Source organism: Cyrtonyx montezumae, unplaced genomic scaffold (genome assembly GCF_038088225.1).
Source record: "Cyrtonyx montezumae isolate F1298 unplaced genomic scaffold, pur_monq_1.0 scaffold_4, whole genome shotgun sequence".
In the NCBI taxonomy this organism is placed as follows: domain Eukaryota; kingdom Metazoa; phylum Chordata; class Aves; order Galliformes; family Odontophoridae; genus Cyrtonyx; species Cyrtonyx montezumae.
This window is the reverse complement of record NW_027072045.1, coordinates 32,326,594-32,345,789: the sequence shown is the minus strand read 5'-3', so window position 1 is coordinate 32,345,789 and position 19,196 is coordinate 32,326,594. Positions and strand designations below refer to the sequence as shown.

Sequence of the window (19,196 nt, the reverse complement as noted above, 5' to 3'; positions counted from 1 at the left end):
TCCATTCTGAGTTTCCCTTTCCCATTTCCCCATAAACCACGGTAGATCTACCCTTCTCATAAAATGTGTTTTTATTTCCTCATTCACACTAAGCATCCATTTTTAACAGAACACAATTAAGCACAGCTAGGCAAAAAAAGTTCATGAGTACTTTGAAATCCAATTGGTGAAGATAAATCTATTTAAAAGTAAAGTGAAGATTTTTTAAATTTTTAACATTTTTCTTCCAGTAAAAACATGAAAAAAACCTCCAGTAACACTGGAATAAGAATATTTAAGTCTCTATGTAAGACTAGAAGTCTCTATATAGAGAAACATACCTCCTCAACATCGTTGTCCAACACTGTGATTTGTAATGGAGAAGTCAGATTCCGGCTATCTGAGATGGTTGTTCCCACTGGGGATGATTCAAGGATAAAGCCCTCATATGTAGATTTTGTAAAGTAAGGCTTCTGATTGTTCTCATCAAGGACTTCAATATGCAAATTGGCAAAGGCAGGAAGAGGATGGCCATTGTCTTGTTCAGCCTAAAAAAGAACAGAAAACTCATCTCTCAAAGGGCCTCACAGACAGCCAAGTAAAATTACGAACAGTTACTAAGCAGCGTTGGCTTGCTTTTATGGATTACAACACGGTCACACATCATATAGGTCACCTTATGGTGAAATTTTGCATTGGGAAATAAAATGCCAATGACAAATTACCTAGCTGTAAGAACAAGAACAGTTTCAGTTACAGTAATCTCTACAGTTAAAATAAAATTCAGCAGCTATACAATACACACACACAATCTTTCTTCACAGTATCAAGAGTTTGGAAAAAATCTTGGAAAGAAAGAAAACTGGAAAACGCTGACTGTACAACATAACTTTGATAGAGAAGAGAGTTTTAAGACAGAAGATGATGACAGTAGCTGTGGACATAGAGTACTTGCTATGGATCCCTGGGTACAACACTCTCTCCCCCTCACACATCCATCGTTTTAATGGTAAGTGGAACTTTAATTTTATCTTTGTCTGTTTTAAACGTCAAGCAAGATTGTTCCTTTCTATCACTACTTGTCACCTTCCAAAAGCCACGCACCCTCTCTCAAGTGTTGTCATTGATAGTTCTACCTGATCTATTCTTATTTTCAAGCTTCCTACATACAAAAGCACTAATTTCTTCTTCCAGATTGCTAATTCACTGCAGATGTACAGTTTTACTTTTTTTTAGTGACCACCTACGATCAATTAAAGTGAACAAGCATGGAAGGCAGAAGACAGGTAATTTGTTCTTTTATAATTTATAAAAGGCAAACCCATTTTAATTACAGTACTACTCACGATTCCACAAAAAGACAACAGCAAAGTGCTGTCAGTCTCACACTCCTATGGCTTTAATTCCAACATCTGCAGTAATGCTGTAACTTTTTGTAGATGTGGGAAATTCTGTAGTATAATAAAATTCTGAGGAGCTAATTATTTCTGAACAGACAGAACATTACCAAATCCATTCTTAATTATACTTCTTTGCAGAGACAGTATTTTCATTCTGGTATTTTGCCCATTTCAAAAAAGGTGATTCCTTGTTTCTTTTCAAATTCTCATTTCTTACGTCCAACATCTTAGAGGCCTCCTTCTGCAAACCCACAGTTTTTATTCTGGCAACAACTTAACTTTTATTTCGTCTTTAGACAGTTCTGTTCCTTTCATTTTATTTGGTCTAACAAATTTTAAATCAATACAGAGCTTTGCTTTGCTTACAGAAAAATAATAGTTGAAATAGTGTGACTAGAGAAAAAAATACTGTTGATGATGAACACTACATTGTGAAATAAAGTGTAAATATCAAAATTGCTATTTTGCTCAGTAATTTGTAAGAAACTCATTCAGAACGCTCAGTTCTTAGGAAGAATGTATTTTCCTCTTGACAGAGATGGGTAACAATGAGACTGGCAGAGATTTAAAGCAACCACCAACCTCTCTGCTTGTATTTGACTATTTTCTTACTGCCAAGGTGATATCTGGTGAGTGGGTCCCTGCATAACCAGGCAGCAGCATTTGAAGTTAGTAAATCCTTTCCAGTAAGGTTAATTTTGGCTAACAAGACAAAACCCTATTGAAGAAATTGCAAGTTCTGTTAATTACTTCACTGGTACATCAAAATTTCAGTAATCGGGATGCAGGAGGTGACAAACAGCTCCTCATATGTACTTCTAGGATACAGGGTCATTACACACAGTGTGGTCAAATTTGTAGTTGCTTCAAATAATTACTACCATATAAAAACCTTTTTTTTAATTATTTCTTTTACCCCCAACCAGCTTTATCATTCTGTAACATTCAAAAACAAAAACAAAAAAACCCACCATGGGACAACAGTTCAACAGACACAAGTCCACTAATGCAGGACCAGAGCAGAGCTGACCTCAATCAGTCTTAGAGAGGTTTGCATTAGCTGAGGAAGTCTATCTTTTCATAAACTTCAAAGTAAAATAACCTCACAGCAATTAATTGAAAACTTTCTAATTTCACAAGATTTCATGCAAGAGAGCAGAAGTCAAACATCTGTGAGGAAATCCTGGTCCTGTAGAAGTAAACAGCAATGTATTTCAAGAAACATTTTCATGATGTACTGAGGGACATGGTTTAGTGGGAAAATAGTGGTGATAGATGGATGGTTGGACTGGATGATCTTGGAGGTCTTTTCCAACCTATATTTCACATCTAACATAGCAGTAGTGGTGATATCATTAGAGATTGTTTAAGAGATTCTCATGCTGAAAATAACATACAGAATTGAGATTCATTTTCGAGTTCATGTCCTCCTGAGTGAAAATAAACTTCAAATGTAAAAACTGCAGTCACCAAAATTCCTTGAAAGTACTCTGGTAACTGAACCAGTAAATAACGAAATCTGAAAAATGCCCTAATAAGAAAAAGTTATGCATAACATACCGAAAACATGAGAAAAATCTTAGAGTTTGCTATATGAGCAACAAATACATACAGATTTGATTCTTTTATAAGGAGAAGTACAGCTGGACACCATTAAATGCTCTGTCCTACTTCATAAAAACAAACAAACAACAAAAACAGGACTCTTCAAAGTAAAAATTATAGCTGCTGCAAGCGTCTTTAAAACAGACCTGTATGTTCCTCACAACCACTAAGAAAGATGCTAAAAAAAACCCACAAATGAGGGTTCCAGTCTTCTTAACAGCTTAGGGCACAACAGCAATTTTCTTGCTTAAAAGTCTAAGTGAGCATTCCATCCTAGCTTAAGAGAAATGATGTACCTGTGCAGGATGATTACTATACTATCACCACAACATTTACTATCCAGAGTGAGAGACAGGGCACTGAATCAAGTATGGTCAAATACAAAGATGCAGGCTCCTAGAATTCTCAGCCCTAGACCATAACTGCAACAAAAAGGATTCCTTTCCCAGCAGGCACTCCAACTCTAAAGTTCTTAAACTTTGACAGTGCTTTTCTTTCTGTTCACTAAATAGGTACATACTGGTCCATAGCCATTAACTCTGGCCTCCTCAGTGAGGACTGGGCACAATCTGGGAGCTAATCCTGCCGACAGTCAAAGGCACTTTCCAACTTCTCCAACAAAAAGAAGTGCTGAATTGCTATTCAACTCTCAGCGTATTTTCTTTGATTCTTAGTAGTTCTTAAATAATTCTGCAAATCACTTTTTCCGATCTAACACCCCTACTTGTGGGATCAAAATTAAGACTCATTTCCATTTAGATTTACAGACTAGAAATATTCCAACTTGACATTGGAACTGCTCTGAACAAAGAAAATAAACACCAAAGAGAAAAACCTCTATATTCTGATTCTTACAGTACATAATTAGATGTTAAAATATCAGCCCTCACATTCTTAGGAGTAGAAAGAAAAAAAAACTTCTTGAAAAAATTTAGCTCAGTTCTGTAAGTGAAAACAAATGAATGGTTTCCATACAGGGCATCCTCCAGAGGCACTCTGCTTTATGCCACTGGAAAATATGAATAGCCAATGGACTTCCTTTTGGACTTTACATGCAGTGGTAGGTAGTCCAACAAAGCAAATGAACTAAAAAGGAAGATAGGAAAATGCTAGTTAAAATATTCACTTTCAATCAGCATTAAGAAATCATTTTCTTTAATCACCACTTTTTTTCCCCGTTGATTAAAAAAAACACTTTCCTAAAAACATGGAAACTTGACTTGTTTTCATATGTTACATAAACAGATTCCCAGAAGTAACACTTAGCTAGAAAAAGACCACACATCTTTGATATATCCTCAATAACTTTGCAAAAATCATATAAAAAGACAGCTGTAAATTAAACATTTCCACAGCATCTCCTGTTCTCTTGTATTTTATTAAAACTTAAACACAAAAAAAAGGATTTATATACAGCACAATTTCATAGGATGGCTTAGGTTGGAAGGGACACCAAGGATCATCAAATTCCAACCCCCTGCCACAGGCAGGGCCACCAACCTCCAGATTTAGTACTAGACCAGGTTGCCCAGGGCCCCATCCAACAAGGCCTTGAACCTCCAGGGATGGGGCATCCACAGCCTCTATGGGCAGCCTGTGCGAGCACCTTACCACTCTCTCTGTGAAGAGCTTCTCCCTGTCATCCAATTTAAATCTTCCCTCCTTGAGCTTAAAACCATTCCCTCTTGTCCCATCACTGTCTACTGCTGTAAAAAATCGATTTCCCCCCTTTTTATAATCCCCTTTTAAACACTGGAAGGCTGCAATGAGGTCTCCTCACAGCCTTCTTTTCTCCAAACTGAGCAATTAGTTCAAAACACTCAGTGCTGATGGTGAAATCAGTTTTTCTCATTAAAACACTCTCGCCCAGCTTGCTGGTCACAGATAGAGCATTTTTCTTCCTAACAGTTTCTCTGGAGCACAAAGAAGAGACTTTGTGAATGAGATTTAAATAGAAAACCACTGATATTTAAGACACAAAGCATTCTGATTCAAGGTTATTTATTTTGTATCACTGTTAGTAACACCAATAATAAATCTTTCCCATCCTTCTCTCTCTTCAGCCAGACCACATGTCAGATGGTCCACGTAGAGGTGACCACTAAGACAACATCAGAAGAGCTGTGTTCTTCCCCAAAAACAACATGCTTTGTTGACAAAGCGACTTGCCCTTTAAACCAACCAAAGATCAATACTACGTGAATGAATGAACTCGCATTTCTGCAGTAAAGTTGGTTTAGATTCAAGACATACAATCACAAGGAGATATTAATAGAGAAAAGAAGAACAGATGTATACTGAAGCCTTGTCCATACCAATCCATGCTGAGATGAAGACTTAAGACTTTCACAGTCATGAAACCTAACTGTAAGAGAGCAGCAGGTATTTTCACACTACCACTGAGATACACAGAATTAGACTTCCAGAAACTTCTACTCTTGATAGGGGAAGAAAATAAAAGGAAAAGAAGAAGGGCAAAGTAATGCAAAAAGTATTAAATAATTCTCAAATAAAACATAATTAGCTAAATGTTTTAAGTATTATATATTTTTCTGTGTTATGCATGTTTTATACTGAAACAACATCAACTTAACTTTTTCAAAGCAGTGGACAAAGCAGTTTGTAGAAAGAAAGAGGAAATGAAAGCAATGCAATAGAATCCCTGAATCTACTGGAACACAAAAAACACAGTTCTCTCTCTTGTTGAGCTACCAGGGACCTGTTTGTTGAGATAAACTGCCTTTGGCAAAAGAACAACCTGCAGATGGACAGATGCCAAGGCAAGACTGCAGGTGCTCCTGCTGCACTTCCTCTGCTCCCTGTGCTTGCTGCCACTGGAGAAGGACTGGGCAGACTGGGGGGGAATACAGCTGCTGAGGAATGCAGAGGGCTGAGCAAGGCTTCTGCATTGTTCAGAGTCAGACAGAACCACCTGCTTTATTCTAAACCACATAAGGTCACAGCATCACCTCCCGCAGTGCAGAGCAGCACTGATTTGCTTCAGAGAAGCAACTGATATAAAGCAAAACACAGTGTCACCTTTGCTTAAACTTGGGATTCCTCCTTCTCTGTGGATCTACAGAATCTGACTCCTGCATTTCATTCCCTGTAGGACACTTCAAGAATACTTAGTGCAGAAAACAACATTGTAAAAGCTGTTAATTCCAAGCAGTGTTAACTCACAGCTTTGACCTCCCAGAAGGTGCCTGCCACCTTTTCCAACCCACTAGAACTCATCTCATTCAAACCCTACCTACAAGGACATGAGTAGCATGGAGGCAATGAAGTGCTGCCATGCCTGTTCACTCCCAGCTCTGGCCAGTTGCTCAGCACCCAAGAAGGTTCACGAGAGCATAAGCCAATCCAGACAAGGATTCTTTAAATGAGAATTCTGTTACACTTTGCCAGCTCTGACTGCCGTCACGCTAGGGTCAACAAATACCCGACATCAGGTACCAGCCCTACCACTCTTAGGAGCAATCTTTTCTCTAAGAACAGCTTATTCACATCCATGAAGAAAAGCTTTGCTATAACTAGAGCCACCGGTCTTATTTTTTTTCCTCCCACAACGCTTTTCTATTTACACTTAAGTCTCCAAGTCATTTGCCTTTTACTACCATAATCTTCTTAAATTCCTTGAATGATTCAATATTTTTATGCAACAAAAACATTTAGATGGAGTGTTTTCCTTATGCCTTTCCAGCCTATGCCTGTTATATCTGCACCAAACAAGTTAACTTCTGGATACTGCTTCTTCAAAACTGTGATCAAACCATTGCATTTTTTTTTCCTGCAGGACTTGGCATAGGAGATGCACAAATAATTTAAAATGATGCATTTGGACTCATTTTTGCTCCCATTCATGAAATATCCACAAGGAGATGAAAGTTTTATTTAATGGATCCACCCACGGTTAGTTTGAACCGTTGAATTTTTATTCTCTATCAGATTTTTAAAGAACATGCAAAATTCATGGTTTACTTAGCAACTCCATATAGTAATATTGTCTTTTTTTTTTTCTGATTCAGCAGTAGTGACACACAATGCCAATATCCAACTTCTTAGGTTACAAATGAGATTAAACATGAAAAATATCTACCCCTTCATTCATACAGTCCTATGCCAAAATTTGACATTTCACCCCATATATTTAAATGTTCGCATAAAAGCAAACAATCAGAGGTTATGTGAAGAGGATACCTAAAAATTGAACTCAGGTTTTCAGAAAGATGAAAAAAAAGAAAGATGACTTTGCTATTAGAAATCAATACTGAGTTCACCCCAGCATTTCACAAGATGCAGCAAAAGAAGGAAAAGCCTCTGGAAAACACGAGAGCCCACTGTAAAAAGGAGTAGTATTGGAGAAACATGGGCAGGCCAATTTCTGTTTAACACAAAAAAAAGGAAAGAGCCCTGGAACTTCAGACATTCACACTTAAAAGTTGACCTCCAGCTGTGAAGAAGATGGAAACGTTATAAAGCATTTAAACCAATATAACTGAAGAAAGAGCAGTCTGTACAGGTTCAGAGAAAGAAGGTCAGGTCTGAAAAGCTTAATTTTAATTTGTATTTTTAAAGAGCATGGCTGAATTGGGAAATAAAGGTGAACCTTGGGACGTAATTTATCTAGATTTAGGGTAAGGACTGTATATCACACACTGGATTAACGTACAAGGTCAGAAAGTACAGCATAAGGAACGAGCTACTGAGAGGGATTAAAAATTGGCTTAAGGACAAGCTGCACCAAGTATCCTTAGAACATAGAAGAAATTTGACTTTACTGTCAGTGAAGCTTGTCATGTGGCAGTGAAATGATATTGGCACATAATGTGTCTAGACAGCATGCTTAAAAAAATCCCAAAATACGCATTTTTATTTCACGTGTCAAGGGTAACAGACTTCAATGCCAGACTACAGTGCTTTAAGTGAACAGTAATACTTCCAGCTGACCATCTTCCCACAAAATAAAACTTTCTTCTTCCCTTAATTTAAAGACAACGCCAACTACAAAGTCAGTATACTGAGTTGTAAGTGATGGATGGATGGAAATTGAAAAAACAGCCCAAGAAAAGCCTGTTTACAGCAGAGAGGAAGTGCAGCTATTTCTGCTAATGAAACACATTAGAGAGTTTACCATTTATGGATTTTAATATTTCTGCTTCTCTGTTTATAATGACATATAATTTGTGGTCAATCTTAACTCATAGTCACTGGTCTTGTCTAATGTGTATCTGTTATTTAATGCTCTAAATAGAAGTAAACACACTCACCATGCTGAGTTGCTGCTACACATAGGAAATAAAGGCTATTTTCAGTATGCACGTGCTAACTTTGGGCTTCTCAATTATGATATTAATGTCTTGGAAAGGTTTTTAGAAGCATTTTCCTGCTCCTTTGCTATTCACAAAAACTAACCACGCACTCAGCTTTTCTTTTCCACAACTCATCACTGTATTACATGCAAGACATGAAAAGGCCACCTCAAAGAGAACAGAAATTTCCAGATTACTTGGACTTGGTACACTTCTTTTACAGTGATAAGTCACCAGAAGTAATTGAATACCGAGTTCATGTTAAGGGTGAACTTTTGAAAAGCCAATTTAAAATACGGTTATTGCACTTAATGCCTACAGGAGATGCACAGCAGTTCAGCCAAACTAATGATTCCGTAGATTTCATCACTGTCAGGAAGCGGACTGACCAACTCTTTAATGAAAAACCATTTCTTTCATTCTTTTTCTAATCTGTCACTGCGAGTACAAAAAGCACTCTCATTTGTTCAGCTCGTGATCTATTTTGAAGCAGAGCAATCACCCTGTTTCCCATTATAGCTGATACATCTCTAATGTTGTATGAGAATGGCAGAAGAGGGTATCTTCAGCTGCATTTCAAGAGACAGAATCAAAGCAGTTCCAGAGCAAGGCCAACACATCTTTGGAAGATCCTGCTTGTCACGTGGGCTATATTTTATTTTCCACTTTGCACTCGAGAGGAACTTGAGAGAAAACAGCCCAAGTCACTGATATTTAGGAAGACAAACTTTTTAAAATCTAGCTTACTTTTTAGAGACCTCTTCAATAACAGACATTACGAGGGTTTTTTTGTTGTATTTGCTTCTTAAAGTTTTGCCTGTGGTAGTCCACACATGTAGTTCAGATCACTAAATCATCATGTGCATGATTTGGCTTCAATCACATTGATTGCAGTCTAGTGAGGCCCGATGGATGCTTGCTGTCTCACTGCCTGCTACCACTGTGTTTACTTCTGGTGCTTTTATTCAAATTCTTAAGAAAAGCACATCAAAAGAACAACAAAACTAGACCAAATCAATAACCCATGCAGCGCAACAACACAGCTACAAGCAGCAGCCAAAGAAGCCAAGAGAGAAAAGCAAGGAGCTCCTATTTCAAAATAGAAATGCCCCTGAATTTCTTTAGGGTCGTTCCTCCAGGAACCCACCTGGCCTCCCCTTAAGCCCATGCCAACCTTCAGCCCCACACCGCTGCCTGTCAAAGCACTCTGCAGACAAACTGCATTAGATAACCTCCTCCTGTTTTCTGTTTGCAACCTGCTTGTATCATTTAACTCCTCGCTCTTGCATCGCAGAAATGAGCTAGTGATTCCTCGCCACTGTCAGAATTGTGACAGTATATTTCACATGTTTTTGTTGCGTTCCTTCCTCCCCTGATTTGAAACTGCTTTAGTTCGTCCAGAACAAAGATCAAAGCTGCACACTGTGGTCAAGACACACACACTGCTTGGATGTATAGAGTGCTTCAGTGATTATCTTTTGTTCTGTGCTCCATTTTTCCTAAAAAATTCTAATAGCCAATTTGCTTTTTCTTGGCAGCCTCAGATAGCTGAGCCAACCTTCACTCTTGGTTATCAGTTACAGCACCAATATCTCATTCCCACAATAGGAGAGATTCCATCACTTTGAGCACAAGGCTAAGATGGGTCTTCTCTGACTTGTTTCACCCTATTTATAGCTATGCACAATTTTATCAGTCATTTTATTATCCACTTATTTGTTCTCACACAAAGTCCACAGAGGTACCTTGGCAAGCTGAAGAAACGAGCAGATGGAAACCTTGCCATATTAAAAGTAAGAAAAAAAAAGAAAGGGAAATGCCAAAGCCTGCACCTGGGGAGGCACATCTGCAGTACATGTTTGTTAGGTGACAGCCAGCTAGAAAGAAGCTTCAGAGAACAGTACCTGGGGGGGTCCCACCAGATGAACTGCCCTCAGAAATGCTGTGCTGCATTAAGAAAAGGGCTGCCAGCAAGCTGCTTAGCACTGCTGAGACATCTGGAGGTCACTTCTGTGCAAAACTGAAATACAGACTCCTGCACTTAGCCAAGAAGAAGAGACTCAAATATTGGGCCAAATTGCCCTGAGGTTGTAGCGTCTCCAGCCTGGCAGTTATTGAACCCCATCTACCTTGCACCAGAGCTGCAATGGTCAGTCTCCAGGGATGCCTGCCTATCTCCACATTTCTACTGTTGCGTAATAGCTCAATTTCAAAATTAACATTGCTATTTCACCCTGAGAGATTCTTTAGAAAGGTTCTAGCCCAGTGCAGTGCTTGGTGACTTAAATCTTTGAAACTGATCACTGCCTTGCCTTCTGCAGTTCCTAGTGGGAGAAGCATCCCTCTAAGCATCTCTCTCTACTTTCAACTTTACTCATTTTCAGAGTAAATCTTTGTTTAATGAGTGCATCAAACAAAATGTAGCACTTCACCTCCTGCTTTCAGAGTGCACGTGTTCTCTGCTTAATCCTTTGATCACTGCTGAATGTCCAGCCCTTCTCACACAACGTACTGGCCTGCAACAGCCTCCCCACACAACTAAGATGGAATCTGGGCTGGCTGATAGTGGGAATCAGTCTCTACATGCATACCCTGAGCAAGTACAACTTATACAAACCTCCTGTTCTTCGTCACGGCTGATATAAACGCCACTGCCAAGCAGGGAGGAAAAAGGAAAGAAAGCCTTCTAAAAATTGGAAATCACACTCCATTCAGAGATTCAAGCCTGGAGAGCACACAGAGGAAATATAGCTGTTGCAAAGTTCAACGTCACTGCTTGCACAATAAGACCCCGAGCCAATTTCTTCATAATGTTGGAATTTCTAAGTCTGTTCAGCACTGACATCCTGCACTGACCTTCAGCTTCTGCTGAAACAACAAGGAAACACAATCTCACTACAGAATTGTTTCTATGGCATTATCTTCCATGGGGTTAATGACAGTCCGACTGAAATGCCATCTGGGGAAAATGTATTTTTGAGGCAGGTATGTAAGATCTGGAAAACATTTGGTAGGGATATTCTTCAAGACAATCTGCACAGTTGCTGCACAGTGCTGAAGAGTACTTCTGCTACCAACTGTGCTGAGAAAGTATCAAAAAAAAGCCCCATGAGACTGTGACATAAAGCAATTCCTCTTCATAACAGCCTACTCCCTATGAGCTACAGAACTCTCACATCCAAAGAAAAGCCTTGTTAGAGTTATGCTACACATGTTACTCGAAGCTGGGATCCTGATTTCCCACTTCCCTTTTTAAAACATTCTAATTGGAGATTTTATTTACATGAATGCTTCCCAGTGACTTGAACACAATCAAATATGAGACAACAGTCTTAGAACTAACAGTACACATCACAGGAAAGCCTACTCTCAAACTACATTATCACTGCACTACCCAGGTGCCCAGATGTGATTAACAAAGCATCCCTCTCTCTTTCCACATCATGTAATAATACTTACATTATTTCTAATCATTTACATACAAGTATCTGCAGGGCCACTAAACATGGAAAATCAATTTTCATAAAATAAATTTAATTCCTAACCACCCAAAGCCATGCTGCTTCGGATGCAACCCAGGATACAGTTGCCACAATGACAGTACAAGACCTTGCACTGGGATTTGTTGGACCTCATGAAGTTTCCCTGGGCTCACTGCTCAATCTTTCTAGGTCTCTCTGGATGAGAACAAATCCTTGGGGTGTGCTGACAGCACCACACAGCTTGGTGTCACCCACAAACTTGCTGAAGGTGCACTTGATCCCACTGTTGATATCATTAATGAAGATATTTAAGACCACCGGTCCCAGTACTGACCCTGAGGGACAACACTCATCACCAATCACCATCTGGACATTGAGCACCATTATCTGAGTATGATCTTGCAGCCAGCTCCTTGTCCAGAAAACAAGCTACCCATCAAATCTAAATCATCACAATGCAGAGAAAAGGATATCGTGGGGTACTGAGTCCAAAGCCTTACTGAAGCTCAGATAGATGACATTAGTGGTTCTTCCCTTGTCCACTGATGCAGTTATGCCATGATACATGGTTGTCTTTTTGCTCTGCAAGTAGTCATTATGTTTTTAATGAATTAGTAAAAACACATTATGCTGGTCTGATAGTTCTTGTAATCTCACCATTTATCTTCATCAGCCTGCTCTGAAAGCCATACAAGTGCCTAGGAACTAAGTGACAGCTCACCATGAACACTTCTCAAAATATGACCTCTTTTAGGTGTGGCAAATTCCTCTGTAGCATATCATTTCTATTTATTAGTATTTCATTAACTGTGTAGCACAGCTAGTCTTCAGCCACTCGCTCACTTTGCAAGTTGATTTTAATGCTCCACCAGGTTAGATTTGGTCTGACTGAAAAAATAACTGATATTCAAATAAGAAAGGAACAAAGTGCATCAACTTGTTTAGCTTTTCTGTCTGTTTCCTGACGTACACGCGTCAAAATCAGCAACAATGTAAGTCAGCCCCCACTCCAACTTTTTCAAGTTCGTGACAACAAGCATGTAGTTTCACCTCTACAGAGCACTGGTCATGTTCTTTCCAGAAATATGAGCATTCTTTTCTAAACAGCTATATGCCCTCCTACAAGCAAATATAAGGTTAAAAGCAGAAGTGAGATTATTTCTGCTTTGGAATAAGATGACTACATAACTTCCTGTTACAATTTTTTTTTTTTTGTCTTCCAGGAGAAAAAGCAGCTGTAGTAACAGTGCTGAGGAAATGTACTTTTAATTGGTTTATTATTTTATTACAAATCTCAGCAGATGCTTAAAGCAAGGCTGCATTTACAGGCTTATGCACTTTGAGGTAAGGAGGTCTCAATACAATCTGTTTTTTGTTGAAGTATTAGCAGCACTGGAAAGCCCTTTCAGGTTCAGCTCACTAAATCCACCTGTTTCTTGTGACAGCCTTACAGTTGCCACATGGAAATGCAAATGGAAAACACAAGGAGTGTACATTAGGGAAAAGTGCTCATGACAGCGCAAGGAATAGGAGTAAAAGGAATTTCCCTAGGACAGCCAGAAGGTTTTCTACCTTACTTAAAACACCTTCTGGAGATAGCTAGAAGGATGAAAACCAGCTTTTCTTGTTAAGAAGTCTAGCTTAGCTTGTCTTCCTATTTGAGAATTGTTTAAACATTTATCAGCTATGCAGTTTTAACGTAATAAATAAATAAAATCAGCACACCAAACTCCTTCCATCTTGCTTCACAATTCTATAACCATGTATTGACTTAATTGCCTTTATCTTTTTTACTTTTTTTCCTTATTTTGGAAGAAGAAAAACCCTAATTCCAGAGGGAATATTTTAAGCATTCCACACATTGAGCAAGTCATAGAGAAGCATAACTCATGTGTATTTACTGAGAATTCCACGCCTGTGTTTTCTCATCTGTCCCAGCAACAGCAGAACTCCTCAGCAGATAGCACAAAAATGGAATACAGAATATTCAAATTGCAAATTATTTCACTCTAAGCACATGTAAAGCTTTGTGCTTGGATGCACAAATGCAATACTCAAGGATTAAAAAGTTATTGAAAATGCCTCTACATTGCACTATTGCTTCTCTTCTGCCACTCCATAATGACACACGTTCTTCTGAATATACAGGAAGTACGTTAATAAAGAGTACATTAACGAATTTATTACCATCTTCCCAGGAAAGAACTGCTCTTTTGTGTTTAATAAATGCTCTGAGACAAGGAAAGAAACAATTCCTACAAGATGCAGAGGTACCACACTGCAGTTAGGAGAGTCCACTCTTCGTTCTACATAAAATACAATAAAAAAAGCAATAGTCTGCTTGAGTATTTAAAAAACAATACTGCAATTCCTTATTCTTGCTTGCTTATTTGCTTCTGTGCTTACCAATAAACACAGCAAAACCTACACAACTTTCTGCGTCGTTAGACAACAGCTTCAAAGGCAACTTGCAACTGACTTCAAAAGAACCAAAAGTAGTTCTGCTTTGCTGTCATTAGAAAACATCTTTACTGAATTAATTTTCAGTCCCTGCAGTAAACCTTGTACCTTTGCTCTAAGAGAAATTAAGTTTTCTGCATTTGTAAGGGTTGCAAAAGCAGAGAGACCAGCACAAACAAGGAGGTGTTACAAAAACGAAGGAAAATTAATGCCCACCCACCTCTGAAGATCTAGGCTGGTAGGGAAGAAACTCCAAAAAGGAGGGACGACAAGAGATCCTTCCTCAGTGGAAGTCAGCACTTAAATGGGTGCTAAGAGGGGTGCAGCCTGGCTCCACCCCTTCCAGTTGCACAGGTGAATCGCCTTCACCTATGCTCCCAGGGCTGACCACATCTTTCCTTCAGGTGCTCATTCAGTGGAATTCAGGCTGAGACTCAGCAGTTCCCATATAGCATTCAACATACTAGTGGTTTTTACTTTGTTCACATGGCGTCGACATAAAATTAAACGCAACAGCTCTAACATGGCTTTTCTACCTCTAACAGAACCTTCTCAAAAATGCTTCACAGCCATCTCTCCTATGATGGCATCTATTGATGATAGTTTAAAAAAAATCCAGGAAAGAAAAGCAGAATCCTCTTCTTTTTCTCTTTTTGTCACTAGGCAGTTTTCAAAAGAGTATGATACTAAGAAAGTAGTCAAAATTACCTTAATAACCAAGTCAAACTTCTGGTGCAAATCCCTGTTTATTGGCTTCAGGAGAGTGAGTACAGCTGTTGTGAGGTTCATATGGAAATACTGTGGGTAATCCTCGGGAGTACCTAACAAAGAAAACACCAAGATTTGAACAAATCTGAAAGATATGAGTAAAATATATTGCTTAACGATTAATCACCAGAGGAACAAAATCCAATCTTATTACTATAAGGGTAAAACATGGCATAATTTGTACACGTAGCTTTACAGCCCTGCAAGCTTTATGCCTTTAATAATATCACCACTTCTTTACTTATCATACTGTGCTGAAGCCAAATGGCTGCCAGACATATGGAAGGGCATAAGAATCGAGCTGTGGTGATTTTAGCCACATATCTCTCGAAGAAACAAAAAAAAAAAGAGAGCAAGAGTGAAGTATTAATTGCTAGAGGTACATGAAGCCATAAAAATATCAGATGCTGTTGAGCAACAGTCTCTTGTCTACCTGACAGTAAAGCCTACAGCACATTTTTCCTAAAAGACTAAGGTATGTTCTAAGACCTTGCTGGTCTATCAGCAAACTTTGTCCACCTACTGCAGTCATGTGCCATGTCCCATTTCATTTGGGTTTAATGGCCCAACTTTTCCCTCAACTGGCCTGACTCCCAGCTGGGAAGATCTGAGAGACTCTATCTCAACAGAGCACGGCTCCAGCAGCCACAGTGTAGTACAAATGCCTCAGTAAGTCCCCCTGAGCTTCACGGGTACTGCATCTTGAAGCAGCCCCAAGAGCAAGACAAATACTGTCATACCATACCCCCAGTTCTGTAAAACAGGCTATAAGATCCAACATAAAAAAGACCACTTCTCTGATAAATGATGCTCTTATTGTTCACTTTTGAAGTGGAATGAATAGAAACTGCTTTTAGAAAGACTGTAGCTTCCCCAGGAGACAGATCACTGTCCAAACTCATGTGCAATAATTTGATTTGCACATCATCATATGATATTCATTTGCTATATCGTGTGTGGGTATATATATATATCATAGAATCATATACAGGGAGACATCACAGAATCCTACATCCATCTCATAGAGTTATATGTATACACAGGCATACACATCCCACAGATATTCTGTGAATTCTTTGTATATATCCGTATCATACATCTGGATAGTAGCAGGAACAACAAGAACAAACAAATTTTCTTTAACACCATCAACATAAGTGTAGGGTTTCTAGGTCCAGGTCCTCTTTTTTTTTTCCCATTCCTCTCAATTTCAACTCCTAATTAACAAAACTGATTTTTTTTAAGAACATGGGACAGATAACATATTACTGCAATCTTAGAAGGCTGTGTACCATAGGTGTTGATGCTGAAAACCAAAAACCAAAGAAGATCCAAAAAAGCACTAAGGTTCCTAGAAAGATAACCGATAAACAGGGGAGGATGGAGATGGCTTTAAGAAGCACTAAGTGATCTACAGTGCGGATAGTGAAGCTAATATTGCACAAGGATAACAGGAAATATTCCATGGGAAAAAAAAACAACAAAACAAAACAACAAACAACACTTGAAGGTGGAAAAGAGAGCAAGTAGGATGATCAGAAAAGAAGAGATTCAGGCATAACACAGCTGGAATGTCTAAATCCTAACCAATGATGCCTGCCCAGATGCTGTCTACCACAGGAAGACTCCAAAGACCAGAAAGCCTTACATTTTGAAAGAAAGTTTTCCAGGAACTGCTTCTGCACACACACAAGAATCTTTGCACCTTGAGAGAGCAGAGCAAGCCTTAGCCCATGCTGTTGCCTAATCTGCTTCCAGAAAGGTGAACTGCTTACTACAGCTGTAACTACAATGATGATGCAGGACAGGGGAATGGCCACTATGTGAAGAGCACTCGTAGTCTGATGTTCTTGGAGATGGATGAGGGCTTCACTGTGCAGTTTGCTGCCTGCCAGGGAAAATCAGGAGCTCCCAGGGACAGACAGACATACCTGGGAACACTGATGTATTTTTTAGCTCTTGATATTTGAAGATCATGAAAGTAGAACACTCAATTGTCTGAAACTGGTGGAAGAAATCACAGAGATAGTTCCACAATGAAAAATAATAGCTCAGGATTTCAATAAAAGTTGGTATTTCCCAAGGAACAAACCAGGGAAAAGGAAAACTGAAAAATATTGGGGAGACTTTTAAACAGGGCTAAGTTGTACATACAAAACAAGAGTAGCACAGGGTTGTGATTCAGTTCACACTAATGAAAAAATGAGGCTAGGCAGCATATGAGATTGGCTGAGACCTATCCTGCTTTTACTTCACACAGTACACTTAAAGGGAAGCGACTTGTATACCAGCAAAAGAGATGAGCTGACTGCATTGACTTGGAATTTAAAATTGCTTAAGGCCAATGAATGGAAAAATCATGCATGAAAAACAAAAATGCAAATATTAGATTTCCAAGAGATCAAGCATAAGAGGTGAACTGCTACATTATGGTTCCAGTTCAGTTCTCTTATCTGAAGCACTTCTTTTCATCATGTCCATTAGGCAATACTTCAAACAGAAGACAACAATCCCAGTAGCACTCGGCTGTAACTAGTTCTCTACCTTAGGGTGATCCTTCAAGAATATTTAAGACCTATTTTTCAATCCTTTTAGCAGTATCAGCTCCTAACTACTTGAACAAGTACATTCAGACATGATACATCCTTTGAGAGGACTGCACTCAGGTCAGAATGAAAAAGCAAGCAGAAAATAACAGGCTTGGGCTGATTCCTAAGTGCTTTACCCTCAAGCTACTTTTGTCTTCAGTGGTGTTATGCTCACATCAATGTAACAAGACTTCTACAGGCATTTATCTCATTGAGAAAGTCTCTTAATTCCTTTTCAGTGGATTCCTGGGAACCTGCTGTTCTTCAAAGCAGAGAGGTTTACTTGCAACCTCTGCATTTGTTGCAAGCAGCACTGAAGCATTTACTTGAACAACTGAAAGGCCAGTTATCTTGAAAGTGTGACAGCCAGAGATCTTTATGAGCACTAAGGACAAAATTAGTAGGCCACACCATGTAGAAGTAAGTTCTTGCCGCAGGGCATTGCTAACAGAAAGACTTCTTGACATTACACCCTTAAGGTACTGAGATAGATGCACAGACTTCATATATATATAACACGTAGTGCCTAAAGAACATGGTGAGACTCAACTTGTACAGGAGGAGAAAGAAAGCAGTGGAAAAGAACCACCAAATTAGAACGCAGAAGAATCAAACAGAATTCCAAATCAATCTCACATTCAGTAAGTAGCTTATTTTCTCATTCTGTATGCACATCTCAAACCTTTAAGTGTTTAAAAACATATATATTTAAGAACTACCTTTAGATCTAAAGCAAGGGAAAATGCATATAATAAGGAGTATCTGCAAGGCCTATTTCTTGTGAAACTACTTAAAATTTTCTGCAAAGTCTACGATATAAACAGCACCTTATGATTACAAAGATGAAGATGGACTAAAAATCTAAAAAGAAATTCTTTTGAAGACCACGGCTCAAAAAGGAAAAAAAGGTGAGAGTGACAGCACTTCCAATGAATGAGCAAAAGAAAAAAAAAGAAAGAAATCTCTATAGTACATCTTCCTGTATTATTTCTTTCAGGTCAAAACAATTATTCAAACACGAAAAACATTACAGGTTGGTGAAACACGATTTTTAAAGTTAAACTCTAAAGATGTTTGCAAGTTACTTTTAGAACTTTAAACAAATGGACTAAATGTTGCACTTGAGCATGGCTGTTGATAGCTAACATGAATAAACTATGAGAGCTTTCAAAAACGAAAGTACCTCATATATTTACTCTGCAAATATTTACAAATTTCCTCACAAAACAAGTTGGCTGGAAAAGGAATAGCTGAAGTAGCCCTTGGACTTCTAGACTAGAATCCAATTACAGTCTGAAGGAAATGAGTTTCTTCAATGAGCATCCAAACAAAACCTGAATTCTGCTGTGCTGAGGCTGGTCTGACACCTCTCTTGCCTCTTTCTGGTGGGAGTAAAGTACTCAAAATGCCTCAAGATCAGCCTGCTGCCAGCAGGATGTTCATGCTCCTGCACTAATACACAAATCTTGGGACCTGAACACTCACTACAGTGCAGCTTGGAGTTAGTAAAAAAAATGTTCCCAAGTGGCTGCATGACTTAGCAATGAGACGTGCATCTGACTTTGCTAGGTACCTCCTTGCTCCTTAAGGTCCTGTGAAGGG

General features: G+C 38.8%; 1 protein-coding gene across 1 annotated transcript in view; it reads right to left on the bottom strand.

Annotated features, from left to right (window-relative positions):
- Positions 1 to 19,196, bottom strand: part of PCDH15 (protocadherin related 15) — a 598,943-nt gene that overhangs the window by 168,269 nt on the left and 411,478 nt on the right. The window contains exons 15-16 of the mRNA XM_065746677.1: positions 14,947 to 15,059; positions 321 to 527 (exon numbers count right to left, since the gene is read on the bottom strand). Of these exons, the coding sequence (XP_065602749.1) occupies positions 321 to 527; positions 14,947 to 15,059 (320 nt within the window). The remainder of the gene's footprint in view (positions 1 to 320; positions 528 to 14,946; positions 15,060 to 19,196) is intronic.